Source organism: Paramacrobiotus metropolitanus, unplaced genomic scaffold (genome assembly GCF_019649055.1).
Source record: "Paramacrobiotus metropolitanus isolate TYO unplaced genomic scaffold, Prichtersi_v1.0 Parri_scaffold0000026, whole genome shotgun sequence".
NCBI lineage: Eukaryota > Metazoa > Tardigrada > Eutardigrada > Parachela > Macrobiotidae > Paramacrobiotus > Paramacrobiotus metropolitanus.
In genome coordinates, this window is record NW_026570246.1 from 316,475 (window position 1) to 339,763 (window position 23,289).

The 23,289-nt window shown below is 41.5% G+C and overlaps 5 protein-coding genes across 14 annotated transcripts; 2 read left to right on the plus strand and 3 right to left on the minus strand.

The window, feature by feature from the left end:
* The first annotated feature begins 203 nt into the window (after positions 1-203).
* Positions 204-3,791, plus strand: LOC129587694 (serine/arginine-rich splicing factor 1B-like). 3 transcript variants are annotated; one of them, XM_055481558.1, is made up of 7 exons: positions 204-365; positions 563-656; positions 1,589-1,809; positions 2,133-2,305; positions 2,365-2,689; positions 2,871-3,386; positions 3,506-3,791. In XM_055481558.1, exons 1-5 carry the CDS (start codon positions 299-301, stop codon positions 2,611-2,613), a joined length of 804 nt encoding a protein of 267 aa, XP_055337533.1. In that variant the 5' UTR covers positions 204-298; the 3' UTR covers positions 2,614-2,689; positions 2,871-3,386; positions 3,506-3,791. The 3 variants fall into 3 exon arrangements, with proteins under 3 accessions (XP_055337533.1, XP_055337532.1, XP_055337534.1); XM_055481557.1 differs by having other exon boundaries at positions 2,365-3,386; XM_055481559.1 differs by lacking the exons at positions 204-365; positions 563-656 and adding an exon at positions 1,230-1,379 and having other exon boundaries at positions 2,365-3,386.
* Positions 3,776-9,437, minus strand: LOC129587692 (NADPH oxidase 5-like). 6 transcript variants are annotated; one of them, XM_055481553.1, is made up of 10 exons: positions 9,244-9,437; positions 9,021-9,188; positions 7,883-7,928; positions 7,578-7,719; positions 6,889-7,289; positions 6,555-6,751; positions 6,090-6,275; positions 5,740-5,872; positions 4,745-5,403; positions 3,776-4,395 (listed from the first exon to the last, which is right to left on the minus strand). In XM_055481553.1, the coding sequence occupies exons 2-10, from the start codon at positions 9,054-9,056 to the stop codon at positions 4,141-4,143; spliced, it is 2,055 nt and encodes a 684-aa protein (XP_055337528.1). In that variant the 5' UTR covers positions 9,057-9,188; positions 9,244-9,437; the 3' UTR covers positions 3,776-4,140. The 6 variants fall into 6 exon arrangements, with proteins under 6 accessions (XP_055337528.1, XP_055337527.1, XP_055337526.1 ...); XM_055481552.1 differs by having other exon boundaries at positions 7,578-7,928; XM_055481551.1 differs by lacking the exon at positions 9,021-9,188 and having other exon boundaries at positions 7,578-7,928.
* Positions 9,438-10,790: 1,353 nt separating this feature from the next.
* LOC129587693 (NADPH oxidase 5-like) lies at positions 10,791-15,077 on the minus strand. Of its 2 annotated transcripts, none has more exons than XM_055481556.1 (8): positions 14,904-15,077; positions 13,827-14,195; positions 13,191-13,591; positions 12,761-12,942; positions 12,394-12,582; positions 12,142-12,274; positions 11,247-11,914; positions 10,791-11,141 (listed from the first exon to the last, which is right to left on the minus strand). In XM_055481556.1, exons 2-8 carry the CDS (start codon positions 14,189-14,191, stop codon positions 10,887-10,889), a joined length of 2,193 nt encoding a protein of 730 aa, XP_055337531.1. In that variant the 5' UTR covers positions 14,192-14,195; positions 14,904-15,077; the 3' UTR covers positions 10,791-10,886. The 2 variants fall into 2 exon arrangements, with proteins under 2 accessions (XP_055337531.1, XP_055337529.1); XM_055481554.1 differs by having other exon boundaries at positions 13,827-14,198.
* A 1,851-nt stretch (positions 15,078-16,928) lies between these two features.
* On the plus strand, positions 16,929-18,692 carry LOC129587814 (cytochrome c oxidase assembly factor 7 homolog). Of its 2 annotated transcripts, XM_055481739.1 has the most exons (4): positions 16,929-17,121; positions 17,229-17,343; positions 17,596-17,736; positions 18,083-18,692. In XM_055481739.1, the coding sequence occupies exons 2-4, from the start codon at positions 17,238-17,240 to the stop codon at positions 18,529-18,531; spliced, it is 696 nt and encodes a 231-aa protein (XP_055337714.1). In that variant the 5' UTR covers positions 16,929-17,121; positions 17,229-17,237; the 3' UTR covers positions 18,532-18,692. The 2 variants fall into 2 exon arrangements, with proteins under 2 accessions (XP_055337714.1, XP_055337713.1); XM_055481738.1 differs by having other exon boundaries at positions 16,929-17,343.
* A 195-nt stretch (positions 18,693-18,887) lies between these two features.
* LOC129587740 (alkaline phosphatase-like) lies at positions 18,888-22,974 on the minus strand. The gene is made up of 10 exons (XM_055481623.1): positions 22,624-22,974; positions 21,833-22,053; positions 21,118-21,474; positions 20,504-20,576; positions 20,240-20,380; positions 20,018-20,170; positions 19,824-19,937; positions 19,707-19,757; positions 19,501-19,626; positions 18,888-19,382 (listed from the first exon to the last, which is right to left on the minus strand). The coding sequence occupies exons 1-10, from the start codon at positions 22,697-22,699 to the stop codon at positions 19,126-19,128; spliced, it is 1,569 nt and encodes a 522-aa protein (XP_055337598.1). The 5' UTR covers positions 22,700-22,974; the 3' UTR covers positions 18,888-19,125.
* Positions 22,975-23,289: the final 315 nt, after the last annotated feature.

The following is a 23,289-nucleotide window of genomic DNA, read 5'->3' on the forward strand; positions in this document are numbered from 1 at the left end:
TTCGCGTGATGCAGTAGCGTAGTACATAAGTGTGCGCAAATCCAGGACCCTTCAAGTCTTCGACCAAATATGCCGATTCGCGACCGCCCATGGGAGAGTTCAACTGCTTACCTATTCGAGGGCGGCGTTTACCAATCCTCTATTACTTGTTGTATCCAAACCGTACGGTGTTCGCTGCAGTTTGACTTGATTGATTTGTGTGTGTGTTGTGCATTATGTGAATCAGTTTTGAGTTTTTAACAATTTTGAAAGTTCCCCAATCAACCTTAAAGATTAGCGAAGCATTTGACGGTTGAAAATGAGCGGAAAGTCCAGAATTTATATCGGCAGGTTGCCAAAGCATTGTCGCGAAAAGGATGTTGAAGGTATGTGGAGAATTGAGTGGCAGTCAAATTTGTGTGCTGCCGTCAGGCGTCCGCAGCTCCAAAGCTCCTAGCCTCTTATAGTCTTACAGCTTTTTGTGTAAATTGCGTCAGATTGTTTTCTTTTCCGATCTTGCTGCGAATTGTCGTAATTCGATCTTACTCTGCGATCCATGAAGGGAACACATTCTTTATTACAGATTTGTTTCGCAAGTATGGGACCATCGAGCACTTGGACTTCAGGACCAACAAAGAACGCGAACCATTCGCGTTCATTGATTTCTCCGATCCCAGGTAGGGCAAAAATTTAGAAAGCATTATTTGGGATTAAAAAGTATGTATTTCGGAATTTTTGAGGTGGTTACTAAATAAAGAGTAAATTAAATAAGGGCGGTAGCTTAGTTGAGGAGCCGCTTAGCGGAGAACTTGGTTTCGACTTTTCTCCTTGCGCTGTAACAAAGAGCGTCTACGACTCTACTTACTCTACTATTGAATTGTTATTAAATCTAAATTTTAATCAAAAAGCTAACTTGGCAAGCCTTACTGGTATTTAATTTTATTACGGGTGCTTGAGTGATTGTTCTACGTAATATCACAGCAAACGGAAAATGTCCTGTTTTCTGCCTTTCCTTTATCCCTTTACGAATTTCGTTCAGTGAGCGCTAGATTTCTAACAAGTAAAGTAAGCTGTAAGCTCATGCGATTTCTACCACGGTGGAAGTTTTCGAATCGGCTTCGATTTTGAAGACTTACGGTAACTTATAAGAAGGTGCCTAACTTAATAAGCGAAGGTTCCGCTTTTCGTTGTCCTGCTACCATGGTGATAAAGCGTTAAAAATTAATTTTTGATTGAAAAATCAAGCCAAAATCACCGTATAACCTAAGTAGTACTTTAAACTTCAGACAAATTTTCAGAATTCCTTCGTTCATCTTGTTGTGCTGATCGAATAGCTGAAGTAAATTGATAATTTGAATTGAGTCATCGCGAAGAAGATTCCGCTTGTACTCATCCATGAGGTGAGCCGTGGTACGATAGTTGATTTGAGCGAGCGTTAAATTAAGGAGAACATCTCAGTGGTGAAAAAGCAATATATTTCCCACATAGTAACACACTGCTGAAGATGCAGTATCTGTCTGAATGTACAAAATTCCGATCTACTGAAGGATTTGATACGAACAAAATATTGTTTTCCTTGTGACGCATTTTAAAGTCTTTTGAAACATAGGGACGCCGAAGATGCGATACGTGGTCGCGATGGATACGATCTGGATGGTGCTAAAATCCGTGTAGAGTTCCCACGTTCATTCCGTGACCGCGAAGAGAGTCGTGGCGGCTATCGTAGCAGCGGGGGCTTCAGCCGGTCTAACCGCGATGGTGGATTCCGATTCAACCGTAATCGCTACGATAACACCATGCGCCGCTCGCAGAATCGTGTTATCATTACTGGTAAGACATTTTGCATTTTTTTCATAGCTGTTAAACGCGCTGTAAATTACATAAACGTGCAGTTGTAAATTACATAAACGATATGTTGGGCAAAAGGCAGCACGTGCTGGTTAGGATTTTGCATACTTGTTTACATCAGGCATCGAAGCACCGCTTTTGGGATTATTGTTGTTTGTGTTCTTTTTCTTCGTTGGGTTTTATATGTATGCACTTTTTCGTAGAATGAAATGTAATAACTGAGTGAAATGTGATAACTGAGTTACTTGAAATACCGGCCTTGAAATGTGTTAATGCGTCACTAATTATTTTGTCCACGATAACAGGTTTACCGCCTTCTGGCAGCTGGCAAGATCTGAAGGATCATATGCGGAAAGCGGGCGATGTCTGTTATGCCGATGTATCCAAAGACGGCACCGGAGTTGTGGAATTTGTTCAGGCCGAGGATATGCGTTACGCTGTGAAGAAGCTGGACGATACCAAATTCCGTTCGCATGAGGTACGAAAGAAAACATCATCTGTAATCGTAGCACAATACACTGTATAAATCGATTGAAGGGAGAAACGGCGTACATTCGCGTTCGAGTGGATGATCGCAACGGCGGAGGCAGCGGTGGAGGAGGTGCGCGCCGTTCCCGGTCCGGCTCGCCGCGGCGTCGCAGTCGGTCGCCCATTGATCGTCGCACACCGGATGCCAATGGACGCGATCGGGAGACTAAACGCGAACGTTCGCCGTCGCATTCGCGGAGCCGCTCGGCGCATTCCCGTTCGCGCAGCGTTCACTCGCGCTCGCGTAGCCCTATGTAAATCCTAAGCCGTGGGATCGGCGTAACTGGATTAAGGCAGCCAGGAATACTGTCACACTTGACAATTTTCAATCATGGTATACCGCATTTTGCTATCAATTCAATTAGGCTCGAGTATTGTTACCCGATAACTGTGCTTTGTGACTTTTGCTTTTTTGCTGTTGGTTATTTATTTAATTCTGGACGTTTACTACACATATGACTTTAGTATGCCCTGCTCCTGTTTGGTCTAATTGGTGTCCACTTACGTTTTCTCAGACTCTTTGTTCTCTGCCGGAATGGATGCGTAAATGAGATGATGTTGAGATGATGAATGATGATGCACGCACTGATGATGATGATGTTAGGCTTTAGGAGGATGACTGTTTACGGTTGGGCATAAAGGTGGCGTGGGATGGCTGCGTGGTTGAAGAGCGATGGGTTGAAGTCGTGAAGAGGTCTTGGCGGGTGGTTAGATGGGTGGAGTGTGTGGATGGTGTAGGATAAGGATGCAATCTGGAGAGAAGAGTACTGTGTATGGTGGATGTAGGAGACACAATGTGGTACGATGGTGGGATTAGGGTGCGTCGGGATATAGTCGGAGGATGGGATGTAGAAGATCCGATGGGTTAATGTAGGAGAGATTTTCGGGCTGGTGTTGACGTGCCGTGTTATCCTTGTTTTCGTGATTGTAACGTTGCGGGTAAGTATGTTTGTTGGGCTGCGGCATCCAGGAGGGATGGATACTGTCTTCCGCCTCGTCATACTTCGTTTTGGATGGTTACAAGATTTAAGGTAATTCCTGTCTGCTTTAAGTATAGCATTTGTGATTGCTGGGTACAATAAATTAAAATATTGGTAGCATGGTAAATGGTGTATGTTTCTGACTCTGACTTGGTTATTTTTCCACGCAGTGGATAAAAACACTGGAATCCCGAAAGCGTTGTCGCCTGGAAGCCGTCGATGAACCAGCAAGTCCTTCTTTCATTTGGTTTTCTGAGGTTTTGGTTTTCGTGGTGCTTGCATTGATCGATACATGGAACGATAGATGATGGAATCTGTTTTTGATTCCGCCGTGTTTTTTTCGCGTTGATGTAATGATATGTGAATTTACTGCTACGATTTGTGATTTTGCTTTAGCGGCACGGATCACACAATTTATAAGCATTTGTAGCTGTTGCTGATAATATTATGCCTTGCCTGCATTTCCTCGTGCTGTGTATTTCGTACTGGTAGAAAAGTAATTAAGAAATACAAGCATTTGTTGGTATCATCTGAAGAAATCCTTCAACACATAAAGAACTCCTTGACGAATCATTGAGCAAAAATCAACTCAATAATTTGAACGGGCTAAGACAACCTTACAGCAGACTCAAATCCTTTTTTTTTGCAGTAAACGTATTATAACGAAGAACTTAATGGCGGCATTGACGGGCCATATTACTCGTGCGAAAGCTACTAACCTGCTACTGTTGTTACAACACAACGTAAATAAATAATTATGATTCGAAGAAATTTACAACGGTCGAGATTTTTTGTGCACTCACACTTAAAAATTCTCCCATGAGAAGTCAAACTTGTTAACAGCGCAATGTTGCCGGATTTCTCGGCTGAGCTGTTGGCTGCCACAAAAGAATACTCGGACTTGACCTTTCCCCGAATGGGCAATCGCGTCAAATACCTCACTCCATTTTGGCCGACCGGTTTTTGTCTGGCTTTTTAATCCTGTCAGGATATCTGTCCGCGTTTGTTTATAATAGAGATTCATGCCCAGTGACAAGCCCACCGCAGACGTACGACGGCCCTGTAAAAGACAAGTCATCCTGTAAAGAAAAGGGCATGTTGTATTGTTTGAAGTTTCCCGCGATAGCCAATTCAGAGAAAATGAATATGTACGAGTAGTAATATGCAGTATACTGTACTCACTATACTGTAACACAGCAAAACCGAACGTTGCTCATGATCAGTTTAGGTCGATATGTATCATAATAATATTAATGATTTAGTTTTATTTGTGCATAATTGCTACATTCACATTGTATAATATAATATACAGATATATATATCTGTATATATAATCCAGCGAAATTATTATTCGTTTCTGCATTAAATTCCAACACAATGCGTAGTATTAGCACTATTATCAGTGGTACCTTGGGCACGGAGGTAATATAAATCTGTGCGGTTACAAAGTTTTCGCCGGGATGATTAGCATTTTCCAGAGTAATCTGCTCTCGCTCCCATTCTTCCAGCAAATCGATAAACCACTGTATGCTCGTTTGATCGCGGCAGACCCAAATAAAGTCGACCTTTTTTAATTTTTTCGCGGGCCGCTTATACATCGTTACTGCATTGTTCGTAAAGGGCACCTCTTTGTCGCAGTGCGGACACTGCACCCGGTTGCGTCGGAAATGGTGAATGATGCTGCCCAGAATGGACGCCATGGGTGTGATGCCGATGCCGGATCCGATGAGTACGGCGTGCTCCGTGTCGAAGATAGCCGCTGTAGACGTCCCGTACGGTCCATCAATGCATAATGGGATGGGCGAGGCCAATGGAATGGAAACTTTATCCAAGTTGTTCTTAAACTCCAGCGACTTAGTTTGTTTGTTTTCCTTATACTTCTGGGATTTTCTTTTAGAAATTCTGTGGAGAACGGTGACAGCATCTAAATCTTTTACGATTTCTGCGCGAAATTTTTCCACGGATTGCTGGCCGACCACTACGGGGGTGCACTTTTCTTGTCTCTTTAGGTAGTTGTAAAGTTGAGTTGTCCAGTTTCCCACAATGCGAATGTGCAACCATATATAATCTGCATAGCAAAAGACGTGACAGGTAAGCCAAACAAACCAGCATATTTTTATAGTAAACTAATTGTAATTGTTTCACACGCATATGTAACTTAATGTTCCTGTAATAATGGGTACTCGTAGGGTTCGATAGAATTTACTGATTGTTTCTACTTATGTAATTGTTTCACACGCACATTAAATAGAATCACAGTAACTGGCTTTTCTCCGTCAATCGCGCACCTACTCAGTAATGTGTGTGTTAAAAATGTGTGAAATGTGTTAAAAAGTTGCAGTAAGTAACAACACCGCAAAAACAACAATACTAAAATCTATACGAGTACCGTATAAGCTTGTACCTTTGATTTCGGGAGCACTGCTTATTGTAAAAGGGTGCCATTCGTGCCACGACACAGCCGGTATTTTCACGAAAATAAAGTCTCCTGGATTGTGGACGAAATTCTTCGGACGTTTGATGATAAGATGAATAACCTGTAGAAGTATATGAAATACAGTACAGTTTCGGATATTGTTAAACTTTAAAAAATGGCTTCTTTGTGGGCCGAATGCTATACCGGGCATAGTATGTACAATGTAAATCACAGACAGATTATTACTGTGGCTTAATAATTTCCGCGATGATTACAGGGTACCAGACCAAAAGGCAAGTACTGGGATCACGCTCTGGCCGCTGGCGCCCGCAACATACCTGTGATGGTAATAGTGTCGCTTCTGTTATTTCAGCCGTTGAATTCTTGGCCGCTACGTAATATTTGTGGCACTTTTCCACAATCAGCAACATAGCAAAGAACAAAAAATATTTCCAAAAATTTCGGGAATGGAAGATTAAAACAATCCAAAACAAGAAAGTCAGCTTGTGGAACCAGTAGAAGACCTGTTGAGAGCGAGAGAATATGTATGCATACATAAATCGCGATAGAACTATATACAGATATAATACATACCTACTTGATTAAACAGCATTATGTACTACTAACGCAACATACGTATCTGTATATGCACTCCAATTAGCCTAAATTGGTGCACAATCATGAATAACTTTAATTATTGTCCGAAGATGTTCAACGGTTTATATGATCGTAAGCTTAACGGTAACTTTTTTTATTCAGTAGGAGTAGGTTATATATCGTTCCAGGTCAAAAATTATGTTTACCTGAAAATGTCGAGAGTGGCGAACCGTGGGTAACGAAGATAGCACGATCACAAGAAAAACTGCGATGATTATCCAGCCGGTAATCGGTGCCAAACCATGGAATAATCCATAAGGAATATACTGCTGAGGAACGAAGAGATAGTCGATCAACGAACTAGATGAATTCTTCGTTGCGTTGTTAGTTATGTGGAGGACAGCTGCAAGACATAAGGCTTGTATAGGTGTGCATCATATAATTATGTAGTAATCAAGATTTGTTTAGCAAACGTGCAATTTGTGCAGATAAGCGATATGTGACTACGCCTTGTACACGCATTTCCCGGCATGACCTTACCGTTGAAATTCATAATGTGCGCCACCGTGTGGCCCAAACCGGCAACACCGATGCACACTGCGCATATGATGTGGAATTTCGGGAGAGCATCCAGGGGCAGACAGGAGATCCACTTCGTTCTGCGCACAATGGTAACTGTCCAGTGTAGAATGGGCAGTATTATTATGCTGCAGTTGATATCCAGCACCATACCGAACCCCTTTGCAACAGAATAAATGTATCTTCCTGCAGTCATTTCCGGATTTGACACATATGCCACCGACATCCCAACCGCGAACAGTAGCATACAGAAAAAAACATAAATGATGAGAATCACAAACTCGCTGGCGTAAGAGGAAAATGTTAACTGAAGACGTTGCACTGCAGCCTTTGCGCTTTCTTTCAGTTTTGTTGCATTTGGTCTGTAGGGATTAATAAAAGCAAGAGATCTGTTGGATACAAACTTAAATAGTCGTCGTTCGAACTGCGCGTAGTACGATACAAATGTTATGATTGATACATGTTTCTACGTAGTACATAATCATATTGTAATCGAATACTGATTTTTATAATTTGAAATCTGACAGGTACTAACTATATAGTGAAACTAACGTAACTACCTGATACTGCAAAATTTACTGCTACGCGCAATATACGAGTACCGGTATATCTATACAGATACATATGTACAGTAGCTGTATTGTACATACCGCGGAGGATTTGAAATTGCACTGCTAGATTGAGCGGCCTCTGATTGTAAGAAAGGGTCTCCGGTGTTGATGTCAGGAAGGTAGCTTTGCATCAGTATGCAGAATTCCTCCTCGCTCAGCATTCCATTGGAAGGTATGGATGCTGCGTCAAAAACATTATTAACCATCGTGATAGCCTTTTCGCTAGTAATTTGCAATCTGCAGTCGGAGGCTTCTTGAATAATGGATTCCATTAAATCCTCACGACTTAAAAGACCATCATGATCACGGTCGTAAGACTGAAAAACGGCCGACACTGTTGATACCGGTGGGCTTCGTAAAGCTCCGGAAACTTCCTCGGGCACAGGATTTCTGAAATCAAGTCTTTGATCCTTAATTATCTTAATATTTTATAACTTTCCTCTAGTGCAAGTATTCAACAAAAAGCTAGCTTAATTTTTTGTGGTTGTTCAAGCTAGAATGTTAATTAACAAAGGTTACTTTTACTGCCTGGTCACTACGTACAGGTGAGCGTGCATTCAGTATAATGTTTAATATCATTCGATCGGTAACCGCTTTAATACTGGAAAATACTCGTACGTAGTTGAAATGTCACTGTCGCCAGTTGAAAATTTTCTCGAGAAAAGCAATGCAATTTTCAAAATTTTCTACCGTTCACCATTTGCATAAGAAAGTGTCACACGCTTGAGGTTTCAGCTCTGTATCAAACTGTACGAACTGCCAAAAAAAGGTCGATCTGTTAACCATGTAGTATGTATTACAATAATATTCCTGTGCACGTACCTGGTCTTGGCAGAACTGGATAAATGCGGGAAAATCTCCAGTATCATTTTATAAGTTGTAGATTTTAAAATAACAATTGACAAAAATTGTTTCAAAAGGACTGAAAAGAAGAAACGTGCTCTTTTTTAAAAACCCGAGCAGTTTAAAGTGTAAGCAGTGCAACAATAGTTATACCCAAGTAAATCAAACTGTAGATGTGCAAATTTAGAAACCAGATGTTATAATATGACGGCACAATGACTACGGAAAAAACAACTCAGTGGGACATGTATTTATACTGCTGAATTAGGAGCATTTCCGAATGCAGTACTATTAATCATCTGATCTGCATTATGCTGTAATTGTACATCCCCTTCATATTGTGTGACCCGCCGTTTCTTCGACGGGAATACATCGACCGTCACCAAGCTGAACACACACAATGTCTACACGTTGTAAATTAACGTCTAGCTACTACTCATAGGGCACTTTGCCAAACTGTCATTCAGTCGAAATGAAACCCTGTCGTCAGAACACGAAGTCGACCATCGAAGTCGGCGTTGCGCACAGCATAATTAATTCAGAACTTCCGATTAGTGAGATGTACAGGTAGCTCGAAGGGACACATGTCAATGGCACCTTTTAAAACGAAAAAATAAAACGCTACAATCTGCAGTATACCGGATGTTCTACAGTACAAATACGCAAATGCATCATCCGTTTCCCATCGTTTTCCAAGCATTGACAATTGATGAATCCAATGTATTTACGATGACGACTGACAAGAATTAACTATCAACGCATTTGCTTTTAGCCGGCTGCGAGAAGTTGGCTGACACCATCTGCATTCTGCAATACCTATGTCATCACGAAAGGTCGATTTTATAATGCAGAACGTACGTACCTAGTCTTGACAGAATTGAATAAGTGCGGCAAAATTTTCAAAATCATCTTTGCAAGATTTATTTCAGAAGGGCAAAATGTGCAATGCCGCTTATTTAAAAACGCAAGCTCGTTGAAAGCGTAAGCCTTTCACAACAATCATGTCCACCAATACAGACAGAACAAGAATTTCTAAATTTGGGAACCAAGGATGATTTTTAAAGGCCGATAGAGTGAATACGTTAAAAAAAACCTAGGTAACGTTTATATATATTTCTGTATCAGGGGTAATGTGATGTAATAGTTGTCCGATCAGACTTATGCAGTGCAATATACGGTGCCTTGTGCTAGTTGTATTACACTAATACTTTGTATATTTGAATCATAACCACCGTACGTATCCGTAGAGAGTTGTCGCTCTCTACGCACCTATAAAACAATTAAAAGATTGATGATGTTATTTATCATTCGCACAGCAAAAACTGTAAAAAACACTCGTCTGGTTTTTGCAGTGATACGCACTAACCATAAGACGCCGTCTTCCCTTCCCTATTTCTCCACCCTCCTAGAATAATTAGAAAATTAATGTCGTGCAAAACATTGTGAAACAATCGCCTGGGCTTGGCTGCTACCGACGTCACGGTCTATGAATAAATTTTATGTACGCTATTGGCTATAGCCTAAAGCCCAGGACAATAACAGTCGCATGGGCTCAAAATTTTCTCTTTTGCAATAATGTTTTTCGAACTTTTACAACTTTTTAATGCGGAAACAATATATTCGATTTTTTTATAACATTCTCTGTTGCAGATTTCTAACAATTTGGCCCACTGTTTTTATAAGAGCGCTTTAGATTGGTCAGACAGTTTCCAGTTTACGCTTTCCGATTATTAGAGTAGTGATTAAATCCCAAAATTAAGCAAGGATGTATGTGTGGCAGTAAGTTTTAGATTGGTAAATGTAATTGCCGTGTAACCTGTGTACATGTATTTACCATCATTACCATGTGACTACCAGTACCATGACGCGGGGTGCTGGACTTCCGTATTTCAAAGAACCATTAAAGAGATGCGCAGTAAATGTGCAAGGCTACTTATAGGACGACAACATGGAACAAACCGCGAATGACGAAAAACGTAAACAAGGTCACTATGAAAAACGCATACGGTACTGATGGAGGTTGTTTAAGAAATGTAAATGTGGCTGCATCATGGATCATGCATGAAGGAAACATGGAATTAACATGAATCGTAAACTAAAAGTGATGAAGAACGTAAACAAAGTCAACCTGAAATTAGTCACAATATATCCACTCGGAGTTTCAGACCGCCGTAAAAATAAACCGGTCTATCTGTACATGTGCGTGTTATGGGTTCGTTTTATGGGATACAGTACACTTACTGTTTGCATAAACCCAGAATTCTTTCTAAATTAAAATTTAATATTTAGAGTACAAATACCGGATCCGATCTGCCTATAATAATGCATTGCTCTTTACCGACATAGTCCCGACAACGCAAAATTTATAGCTGACCTTTAAAGTTTGAATACCCACAGACGTCGGACATGCTGATGCGATGTCTCTTTTATAACCATAAAACATATTATGTTTAAGTACGTAACAAAATTAATGAAATAACAATTTCGAAAGACAGCAACTGGAATCTAAAAATTCTCCCATGAGAAATCAAATTTGTTCAGGGCACACTGTTGACGAATCTCCCGACTAAGCTGGCGGCTCCCACAGAAGAATACGCGAACTTGACCTTTTTGCGACTTTGCGATTGACCCAAATACATCATTCCATTTAGGCCGGCCCGTTCTTGTTTGGCTTTTTAAACCGGTGAGGATATCCGTCCGCGTTTGCTGGTAATGTAAGTTCATTCCCAGCGAGAGACCGGCGGTGGATAGACTTGTCTTCTGAAAACATTTTTATCGGTTTTATTAAAATTACACATTGTAACCGAACACGTTAGCGTAATAGCAAAGCAAAAGGAACAAATTTAGCTTTAACGAATACAGTACCTTCGGCCCGGAAGTGATATAAATTTGCGCCGTAACAAAATCCTCATTGGTGTTGTACACAGTCTCCAGCGTGGTTTGCTCGTGTTCCCATTCTTTAAGCAAGTCAATAAACCACTGTATGCTCATCTGATCCCGGCACACCCAGATGAAATCCACTTTCTTCAACTTCGTCGCCAGCCGGTTGCACATGGACAGATCGTTGTTGATGAAGGGGACATCCTTGTCGCAGTGGGGACATTTCATACGGTTGCGCCGGAAATGATGGACGATGCTGCCCAGGATGGCTGCCATGGGTGTGATGCCGATACCGGAACCGATGAGGACGGCGTGTTCGGTGTGGAAGATGGCCGCCGTGGAACTGCCGTACGGCCCATCGATGAACACCGGAATGGGTGTGGCTAGTGGGAACGATGAGACCGTGTTGCTTTTTGTAATGCTGGCTTCGTGTTGGGCATTCGCGTAATTGTTTTCTTCGAATTTGGGAAAATGGTTAACACTGAGTTTACGTAGAATAGCGATGGCCGTAGGATCCGACAGGACATTGGTGCGCAGATTTTGTAGAGACTGTTGGCTAATCAGCACGGGACGGCGTTTCTTTTGCCGCTTGAGATGTGTGTACAGTGCTTTTGTCCAGTTTCCTACTACGCGAATGTGCAGCCATATGTTATCTGCAAAGAACACTGGAAATGTCATAATGCTATAAAGGAAAGCAAATTTTAATTAACGAATTATAATCAAATATTTATGCATGTTCCGATCTAGGCTCATCTAGCGGGCACATGAAACAATATTTTGCTCCGCACGACAAACCCAGAATGTTTTACTACGATGACTTATCATATCTGCTTTTAAATACAGTGAAGTACTCAGTCTGTTGCTGTTGCTTCAATCTCACCATCAAGTTCAGGTGCGCTGGAAATTGTAAAAGGATGCCATTCATGCCTGGCAACTGCCGGTATTTTGACGAAGACAAAATCTCCCGGGTTATGGGCGAAATTTTCGGGTCGTTTAATTGTTAGATGCATCACCTAACACGATGGAAAACCTGGATTTACTTAGCTGCGTTGAGGATTAGTACATTATCATGGTTGTGTTACAGTATATTGCCAGCATTACCAGTACCGCTGTCTGGGCTTCATTTTCATACCTGTGAAGGCAACAGTGTCGCATGAATTATTTCCGCAGAAGAATTTTTCTTCCCAACGATGTAGTATTTACGTAGCTTTTCCACAATCAAGAGTACTCCGAAGAAACAAAAATACTTCCAAAAGTTGCGCGCGTGCAAGATAAGAATGAGCCAAAACACGTAGACGAGTTTATGGAACCAGTAAAACAACTGTAAGAAAAATCTTTGTTAGTCGGACAATCCAGACGTAGCCTTTCGCGTACGAGTAATAAGATTAAAGTTAACAGATATTTGCTTAACTGGAGACAGACCAAAATTAATATCAGTTTAGACAAAAATGCATATATACGAGGACGAGTAAGTACATAAACTGAAGCTTAACACAGACCTGAAAATGTTGAGTCTGTCGGACGATTGGTAGCGAAAACAATACAACAGCAACAAAGATCAGGATCAGGATCCAACCAGTAACAGATGCTAGCCCTTGAACCAATCCTGGCACGTCATGCCGGGGAACGAAAAGATACTCTGACAGCGAAGGAGAATCTTTTGGATTCATCTCAATCATCTCTAAAAACAGTTAACTATTTCACTCACGTATAAAAGAAAAAACTATCTAATTAGCTACACGTATGGCTATCATAAAGAAATGATTTGCTTCCTAAACGAACATCGCTAAGGATAAATTATTCTTGATTACCAACTCCTGGAATTCGGCCAGATTATAAATACTATATTAAATATATATAAATATTATATTATTACAGAATATATATTCGGCCAGATTGTATATAATGCGTAAAGATTTGCACACATACCAGCAAAATTAACGATATGAGCCACGGTGTGGCATGCACCGGCAATACCAATACAAATTGCACATGTAATATGGAATTTTGGTAAAGCATCCAGTGGTAGAAACGATCCCAGCCCGGTCTTTCGCACAAAGGTCATCGTCCAGTGCAAAATCGGCAGTATTATAATACTGCAGTTGATATCCAGTATCATACCGAAACCCTTTGCAACCAAATAGGCGTACATTCCATGTACGGATTCGGGATCCTCCAGATAAGCCACAGCGGACCCGATGAAGAATAAAAGGACGCAGAACAAAATGTACACCGATAGGACAATGATTTCGTTCTTATATGGAATCAGCTTCAATTTAACAGATCGCATAACAGATTCTGGTTTGGATTTCCATGCAAAAGTGTCGACTCTAAAATCATCAAGATGAGAAGATCTATACTTAATGAGTCATGATCAAGCACTTAAATACTAAACTCAATTGCTCAAAATTTCGTTAATGACTACTATAAATAGATTTAGAGTTTCAGTTAGCATCTCGGTTCTTAACTTACTTATTTTATTACAGTACTCACTAGTACTAATGCACAAATACTACCCGTACCTCACGTATACCGGTACACGTAGTGCAATTTTAATTTTCTTACCGATTTCCAGGATTTGATGGCGGTGTAACGGTGGTACCAGGGCTGCAAGTAATGTGAATGCCAGCATTAGCGTCGTTATGTGGAAGATAATCCTTCATCAATGCCTGGAAATCATCTTTGCCCAGCATTCCATCGGCCGGTATGGCAGCTGCATCAAACACGGCATGGACCAGCTGCATGGCTTTTTCAGGAGATATATCCAACTGGTAGTCCGTGGCTTGCTTAACGATGGCTTTAAACAGGTCATGACGGCTCAAGAGCCCGTCATAATCGTAATCATAGGACTGGAATATGGTGGACAGTGTCCGTGGAGGCACCGGGTGTGGCGCACTTGATACTGCTTCCGGCAACCGCATGGCGGCCATTCTGCTGCTGAAATGATATGAAAAATGAGAGTGTATTAAGTAATGCATGGCACGCATTCGTCTACATTCTATTGTTACATGCGAACATATTTTTTAAGATTTAGCTCATCACCATTTTATGCAAATCGGCGTTATAATATACGTATACGCTTGCCATGGTTAGTGACTTTCGAGTTATATATTGATCATGAATATCTTTACATCAGTGTGTGTAAGAAATGCCGATGCCGGTCGTTCATATATTGTGCATGTAATGTTACCAACCATGTTATGTTTCCGTTTACATCGACATCAAAACCACTTTACAATAATAAGAAACGACAAATGTGCGCTATCGAGTAGTGGTCAGTCGGTCTGGTTGTGGCTGCAATATGATTATATCTACTTATTTTAAGGGATGTCTTTAGCTAAATATTAGCGAAATACGTACTATAATAAAAAGTAGCAGGCAGCAGCAAAATCGGCATTCAAGATTAAACTAGACAATAAAAGTTGTACCGCACTATCAATATTTTTGAAAGTAATTATGCGCAGAGCAATAGTTATTAGAAACAGATGCATAAAGCCGAAAGGGTATATAATATTTACCATTTGTTCGCTGGCAAAAGTGTACATGAAGCTCGTTTTACATAAGCTTTTATAACAATACACACTGGGCACTGAGTCACCAAAAACTAACACAGCGCTTACCCATCTTTATATATTTACTTACCGAAATCCGTTAAAAAGGTCAAGAGGGTGTCCTGCAATCCTGGCAAATCAAGTTTTTTTCCTGGAGTGGGGGATGTCTGTGATAACATGAGTACCAAAGTCATCCGAGCTTATGTTATTCCAGTTGCAACGTACTCGTATTAGCCGGACTAGCACTTGCCGTGATGGATCAGGGTTGCCCCGGACTGCCGGTGCGTTGGACAGGTACAGCGCATTTGTACTCTTCGGCTGCCACATAACAATACCGTGTGGTCGATGACTTATTTTTCCCGACCGAAAACCAATATTAGGAATAATCAGGCCTAAATAGTTCCTGTTCCGATGTTCCGCTACACCGCTGTAAAACATGGCATCGATTCATCTTGTGCAGTTCTGCCAAGCACTCGCACCTTTTGTCTAATTTGTCACGTGTGACGTCGGTATTGGGAATAAACATATTTGCTTAGAATAGCTGACAGAATTTCTGGTTGATGACTCCGCAGCAAAAATGCTCTTTTTGTTGAAGTCGAAGGTCGTCAACAAATGTCTAGGAACTGAAAATCTGACATTTACGCCTATTCCAAATAACTGCATCGTACCAGCGGTCATTTCGGGAAGTAAGATTTCGAAAGGCGTTTATCAATTGAATTTTTTTAAAATACTGAATACGTATGCAACTGACATTTCCAGGATGGAGACTGCTCTAAACAAGTACGTATACTCGCACTGAAAATTCACGATCAGTACAAGGTACTTACCTAAACGGTCCTAATGATGAACAGTTTAACTTACTGAACTTACATACCGGGAATTCATAAGAAATTTTAAGCGTTGCACCGCTTTACTTATAGTACTGTACTTTTATCAACAATAAAAGTTTTTTTATTATAATAGTGACCAAGCTTGTGAATTCCTAAAGGGTTTGTCCATATCTGAACAATGCACAAACTACAGCATTAAGTACAGTAACAAAACGTCTAATATGAACTGTTTGCGGTTGCGTTTTTTTTAACACACTACTTTATTGATCGAATACAAAGATAAGCACAATTCACAAAAGAAACATCACATCCTAATATTAACAAACAGCAGAAACATGCGGCCGGATTACAGAGAACATTTGATCTAAATTAGCCGAGGCCGGTGCCGTTCCCAGGATGGATGCCGCGTTTCCACGTTGAATTTCGATGCTGAACCTCTGGTGCAAAAACTCCGTTGCACGTTTCTCGCCTGTTCCATGCCAGATCATCTTGCCCACTTCGCTAATCAGCCGGGAGGCTTCCGGTCCGAGTGGCCCCACTGTCTCCACGCCGACCGCTCGGAACAGGTAATCGTGAGTGATGCTCTGGTACTTCTCGGCTTTTTTCCGTTCGGCCTGAGCCGCTGCTGCGCCGGCTTGCGTGGATGTTCCAGCGATATGGGAGAGAGCCATTGTACACACGCATGTCACATCCCATGTTAACATTTTGCCTCGCTCCCACGGTACTAAGGTGACACCGTCAGGGCGTAGGCCGTTGGTTCGCGATATTCCCAAAGGCTCGAGTTCAGTCTCAATGGTGGCTGAGGCGAAAGCTCGTTTAAGCGTGGCATTTAAGCTTCTATGTCTAGCCTTCCGGCCCCGACTTTTCTTGCAGTTCAAGCCGTGGTAACCTCGAGCGTCCACCCATTCATTGCAGATACATCGGTGCGGAGTTGCGATCGGTGTGCCCAGGCGCAGGCCAACAGCAATTCGAAGTGCGGAATCGTTTAAAAGATTCCCCAGGGATGCAGCTGGTAGAGCATCTAGCCACGCTCCGTTGTCCTTGGTGCTTACACCTAGAAGCCGGGCTTGGTTGCGTTTATAAGTACTTACGAGTAGTATACTGTACTAGTAATGAATGTTTTGTAAGTCCCGAAACAATGGTTAATACCATCTTCTACTAGTAGGTAACTGCCGTCAATGGGAGGCTGCTTCCAGATTACAGATATAGTACTCGTACTGTAATAAGTAAGTACCTATAGAATCTCCAAGACTCCCTCACAGTCATTAAGATAAAATCGACAGAAATTCAAAATTGCATTTCAAAATCAAGGCTGATGAAAAGTGGAATAGTTTAAAACTGTTAACTCCACGGTTTATAATTCTTTTAGTTTCGTTTCAGAACGTAAATTTGAGATGCAAAGCACGTATTTTATTTGTTTTAATCTGTGGAGTTTTTAGAGAATGCACTGATCAAGGAGTGCTTCGCAACAATCCGCTGGTAAATCTTTTATTTCATGTCTTCGCTTGTCACTTATGGTTAGCTTTCTTAAGAAGTTAAGAAGCTAAGCGAGAGTGTTTAATTTGTATCCGTCGATTGCTCAACAGCTGTGAATCATGACAACTATAGAGGGATTTCAGTCGAGAGAAGATGTGGAGGAGTATTTAAACAATCTGGGAATCGAGTACAGATTTCAGTGTTATTCCGAGCGGCGACCAGACGGTGAGTGCGGGAATACTTCGTCGCTAGCGACCTACTCGTAGTAGTATCTGTAGACTGTAGCGCTGGTTCCTTACTGAGTCGTGAACTGACTTTGTGACTGGCATGTTTAATAAATATCTGCCCATGGCAGCATCGTTAGCGTAGTTGTTTCGTTAGTGTTTGGTGTTTGGGAACAGCGTAAACCTTGTAAAAGATCGACATTTTTGTCTGCCACTAATTTCGCTTTTACAGTTTTACTGCAACATTTTGCAGGATGCCACAGACTTGGTGAATTTCTGGAAGCAGTACGGAATGACTACGAGAAGGCTGCCGTGGTTTTCCAGCAGAATTGCGATGCCAATAATTTTACCAAAAGTTGTTTCAAGTTTGCCAACTACAAAATCGTTGGTCGAGGTGAGAATTTAATTTATTTATTTTATTTTGATTAATTTAATTTATTTTAATCCTGCTTACAGTACGGTGTACTGCACAGTGCATAGTATTAGTGCCTATTAAACCGCAAAGACTGTGCGATTATGATAGTATCACGTTATTTTACCGCAGAAACATGTAGAACTTGTCAAACCTAATATTACGCTTGCTTTCTTAATGTTTGACTTGATTAATTATAGAGTATTTATTTCATCTGAAATGATTTACGTTAGAATGCATTGATATTCTGATAGTGAGAAAAAGCCGTGTGTTGTGTAAGCAGTTACTTTACCTGTAACATTTTAGTGTCGATTATTGTGTCGTTTAGGTTGTACATCCGACCGACAATTGGCATTACAATACCACAAACAAGCATGCGCCGGTGGACATCCTGTCGGATGCTATCAAGCGGGTGTGCTCCAGCTGGGGGAACACGGCCTCGAAAGAAATCTACCTGAAGCGCGAAAGTACCTACATTTAGGCTGCGAGAAGGACGACTCGGAGAGCTGCTTCCTTTTAAGCACCAACTATTTAAACGCCCAACGGGACGATGCCCATCCGGTCAACGCCGAGGACGACGCCAAAGCCTTCTATTATACAAAACGCGCTTGTGATCTCAATCACATGTATGCCTGTGCGAATTTGCATCAGATGTATAAGAAAGCGATTGGCTGCGGTGCCGATGAAGAGGCGGCCAGGATGGCTAAGAAGAAGGCCATCGCCCTGCGGGATCTTTACCGACCCGGTGCACCTTCCATTGTTTTTGGGGAACAGTGATTGTTGTGATGGTTTTGTATTGTTGATGCTTTGTCTCTTGGGCTGAATGGATTTTTGTTTATTGTGCTGTATGCTGTGAAATATAGAACTTGTTCCATGAAACGAACGAAAATGGATTGTTTGAGTAACTAAACGAAACTACCGACTTCTCGTGTAAAAGTAGTTAAGTAGTATACGGAGCCATTATTACAGGTTGTGTCTTCGTGTGCAGCGATGCACTGGATCTGATTTCATTTATATCAGTTTCTATCTCGCTGGCCAGCTCTCTGAGTGAAAGGTTTATTAATAATTGGAGATGCATTTCGTAAACCCGTAAATGTAGGCATTTACTGTTTTCACCAAAATGTAAATAACCATTTGCCAACCATAAGCAATTTTATGTACAGCACTCCCTAGAAAAGCATTAGCAATCACCCGTCCGGTTTCATAAATTACGTACTATAACTGGCATTGCCGCCAGTTGTAGTAATATTGCTACTGATGTCTGTGTACAGACTATATCACAAGTTGATTTGGGAAAGAGCATTTCGACAGAAAACCTAGGAACCGGAAAACCGTGATCAGTGTAAAGGAAATTTGCTTCCTTCGCATTTTTTAACGCCCATGTCGACGATAATTGGAATCAATGTTTTGCTCCAGCTCTTCTTCGACATCGTCAGTGACTTTGCAGTGCGCACCCGATCGCTTCCGGTAGCAACCGGCGTAGTCCATGGCATGCGCAATATAATTCTGTTCGTGTAGAGTATGGAATAAATGCGCAAATGGACCACGGGCATAAATCGCCACATCTTCGCCGCCGTGCGATTCAGAGCTCAGGGAAATCAAGGCCTCTTGCTGGAAATCTTCGTGCTCTGTGGAAGCAAAAAATTTATTGCTATTTTCAAATCCTTTTTGAGTTTTTAACAAGAACCGAGTATAAAACTACTCGTAAAGGTAACAAACACTGTGGACCGTAGCGTATGCCCTTACCGGTATCCACATGCGTCAGATCTCTGCGAGGTAATTGAGTTATCGCACCAGGACCATTTGCATAGGACAGGGTGGTATACGGCAGTCGGCTTTTATCTTTCCCGGCCAATTTCAATATCGAATTTCCTAAAGCATAAACATTGCGAATTGCTGCTATTATTAAAACAATAGTAACAGTAGCATGATAATTTTTGTTTAACGCTTACCTCGCTCCGGATAGCCAACAATATTTAAGGTATGAGAATGATCAGCGGTAACTGCGAAGCAAATAACATCGATAAACATCGCGGAACAGATACAAAATTAGTTTTTTTCATCCATACCGACAATGAGCGTATCCTCCAGAGGCACCATTTTGAGAGCGTTTGAAATTGCGTTATCAAACTCGAGCAGCTCATGCAGAGATAATTTCGCTTTTCCGTCATGATGAGCATGATCTGTGAATCAAACATAATGAAACCGCTAAACGAAAAAATTAAATCGTAATAATCACGAAATGCCGCTAGTAGGCAATTACCGATGCGTCCTCCTTCGACCGCCAAGAAAAATCCTTGCTCATGTTTGGACAGCAGCTCAATGGCTTTGCGGGTCATTTCGGTGAGGGATGGTTGAGATCGAGAGGTGCGGTTTCTCTTTAATTCGTATTCTAGATGGTCATCACTGAATAATCCTAAAGCAAGCATCTTTTTAATGAATTTCTTGTTGACGTGAAACAACATGTTGTACGTGCGGAACGCACCAAGAACGTAGTCGGTATTTTCCGGTGTCAGAGCACTCAGCTGATCCCGGGTTGTGATTGAGTGAGCTTTATCACCAAGCCCGTCGGCGATTTTGTGAGTCTTCCATTTCCGGAAGAGATTCTGGCCATCCAAGCGGTATCCTAACAAGAGAGCGACAGACGACAGTTAATAACTTCCCAGTCCCAGACTAATTCCTATAGGCGCATCTGTCGGCTTCTGACCATATTTAACAACGGGCGTATGCTGCAAAGTTGCAAACTGACCTTTCTTTCCGGAACCAGAAGCAGACAGCTCGTTATTCGGCGTAAATTTTCGCAGTCCCCCACCAAAAATAACCTGAAGTTATATACAAATATTAAATTATCGGACATTCGTTTGTTCTTTTCATCTTCTTTGTGCTTTCGAGCGCAATGAGTAAAAAAAAGCGTCAGTTAGTATTCTGGGTGCCGACTGTATAGCTGGAAAACAATAATTCCTATGAGAGATGTAATTAAAATTGTGTTTAATAAAACCGCGTCCTACACTAAAATAGCCATAGCAAAAATTTAAAATTTCCCGAACGCGATGTTCGAGTCACCATTATATGCGGTGCTTGTTCATATATAGCTGCAGCTTGGCGCTTGCAAGAGGTTTTGCAAATTGTAATCTGGAAGCGTTACTAATTCTGAGACCTTCATACTGGTAGTTATCATTGGTGTAACCGGTATGAATGTTATCACTTTTCACCTCCTTGGTTTATAGACCTCCTTATTAATTAAATACTTGTGCTGCGTATCAGTATCGCATAACAATATGTATCTGTACCTGATCTAATGCTCTAACTGACCTTCTAAATCAGACAGACACCGATATGATTATCAACGCCATGGCCACTCACATTCGCTCGTCTTCCCGGATTATTGTCGATCATCTGCTTGGCGATATCGGCGCACTGCCTGCGATCCTCCGCCGGAACATCCGCATCCGCTTCCCAGTCGCGATCCGGCGAGTGTGCATAAGTGGCAGCCGGTGTGGCATGCGTTATCCGCGTCGTCGTCACCAGTCCCGTGGCCTTGCCGGCATCCTGCGCCCACTCCAGGATGGACGTGATGGCGTGGTCTTTCGTTGCCGAGTTGCAGTCACCCAAACGCACAGTGCTGTCCACTCCGATGACGCCCATGGCCGCTTTCTGACCGCAGAAGTATGCAGTGGCAGTACCCGCGGAATCGGGTGTCTGGTAGTTGTCATTGTATGTCTACCCGGCATAAATCATGGGAATGAGTAAATAAGCACTGATGTGAAGGCAAATATTGAAATGTACTCGTATTTAAATTGCATATTTAGCACAATTTCTTGCAAAGGTTAAAGTACATATAGAAGGCGGCATTTTATATCGGCATGAAAAGAAACCGCGCATTACAATGCAATTTTATCAGAGACTGAAAAACGGTGTATGTAAGTAGTAAGTAAGTACTGTATTAGTTCGTACATATGCCCGTAAATCATTTATTTAGTTACTTTGCGACTGCCTGATTCCCGGAATCGGTGCTGATACTCTCCATAAACAAAATCTGAAATTTAGTTCTGGCATCTTATTTAAATTTGTAGCTTACTTTAGCCAGACCCATGTGAGGAAACTCTTCGAAGACCAGCGATCCCTCCTCGCCATTGTGCCCGTGCTGTTGGCCTTTGTAGATTCGGCCAGCGGTCAGCGTGGATATGCCCATTCCATCTCCCAGGAAGAAAATAATATTCTTGGCTTTCTTCGTATTCAGTTTCACTTCCAGTGCTTTGCGCAGCTCTTCTTCTCCTATTCTATCCCATTCTTCCGGTGCTAATTAAAATACTGCACATTGTTATTCAGGCCGTAAGGCAAGGAAAAAGATAATCAGTCAAGCACACATGTTAATTATTATCATATCCTATGGTAGTTTAATGCTTCCAACTAGCTGGTTTATAGACTGCAGAAGTAAACATCCGCACTCATTATTTTACGATTAGACGTCGTAGAAATAAATTATAATATTTCGCATAAGTTATGCGCTTAAAATGATTTGAAAAAAATTGAAAAACATCAATGGGTATTTATGGTTATACTGCAGCTGCCGTAGCATACGCGACTCTAACTCGAGCATAAAGGAAACAGCTTAAAATTTACGGTCTCAAGTCACAACCAAATGTGGATAGCAATATAACAGAGAGAAATTTTATAAGGAAGTAAAATATATACAGAAGTACATATCGGTGATCAACGGATGTGAAGTGCCCGCAAAACATACACTGCAATTACAGATTTTTTTAAATTTGATATTATAAGTAGCCGTCACTTTAAAACTGCTTTGTGCTCGAATGCCATCAAAGCAAAGAATATAACGCTGTCGTAACGTATAAATAAGGCACTTACTTTCCGCTCTCATCAGGCCAAAATCAAGAACAGCAGCGGCGCCGAAAACGAATAAAATCCAGAACACTGGCTTCATTTTTTCAGAACTGAACAACTTTCAGCACTAACAAAGGGAAGACATACGAATGAGCAGCGACGCTTCCGCCAGCAGAATTACGGAAAAACAGCAATAACCCTTGTTTGCTTTTTGCAGGTGACAAGACGTTAAACCGCCAACTTTCGCCGTTTGCTGCCAGCTTAAGTTAACCGATACCAGAAAACACAGGTGCGATAACCGAAAAATATTATCAACGGTGTGCTAATCGGGAAAAATTTGCCTTCGTCATGAAGTTTAATGGTGATAATCCACACGGTGATTGTTGTTTCCGTTGATTCCATAATCACCGGTTTCCGTCGCGGTAGACTAATCTTTATATTAAACGCGCACGCGATATCGCCGCTGAACTTCGATCCTTATTGGACGCACGTGAGCAAATTTCATCACACAAATTCACTGCAGTAAACAAACCAGTGCAAATCGGAGTTATTCCGACAATGCAACGCCCGGTTTCGTAAAACAATGAATGATGAAAATTATTGTATTTTGTTGTACTGGTGCGTGCGTCGTGTTATTAGTAAGCGAATGCCAGAAGCTTGCGGTCATATGTGTAAGAAATCGTTCAATGG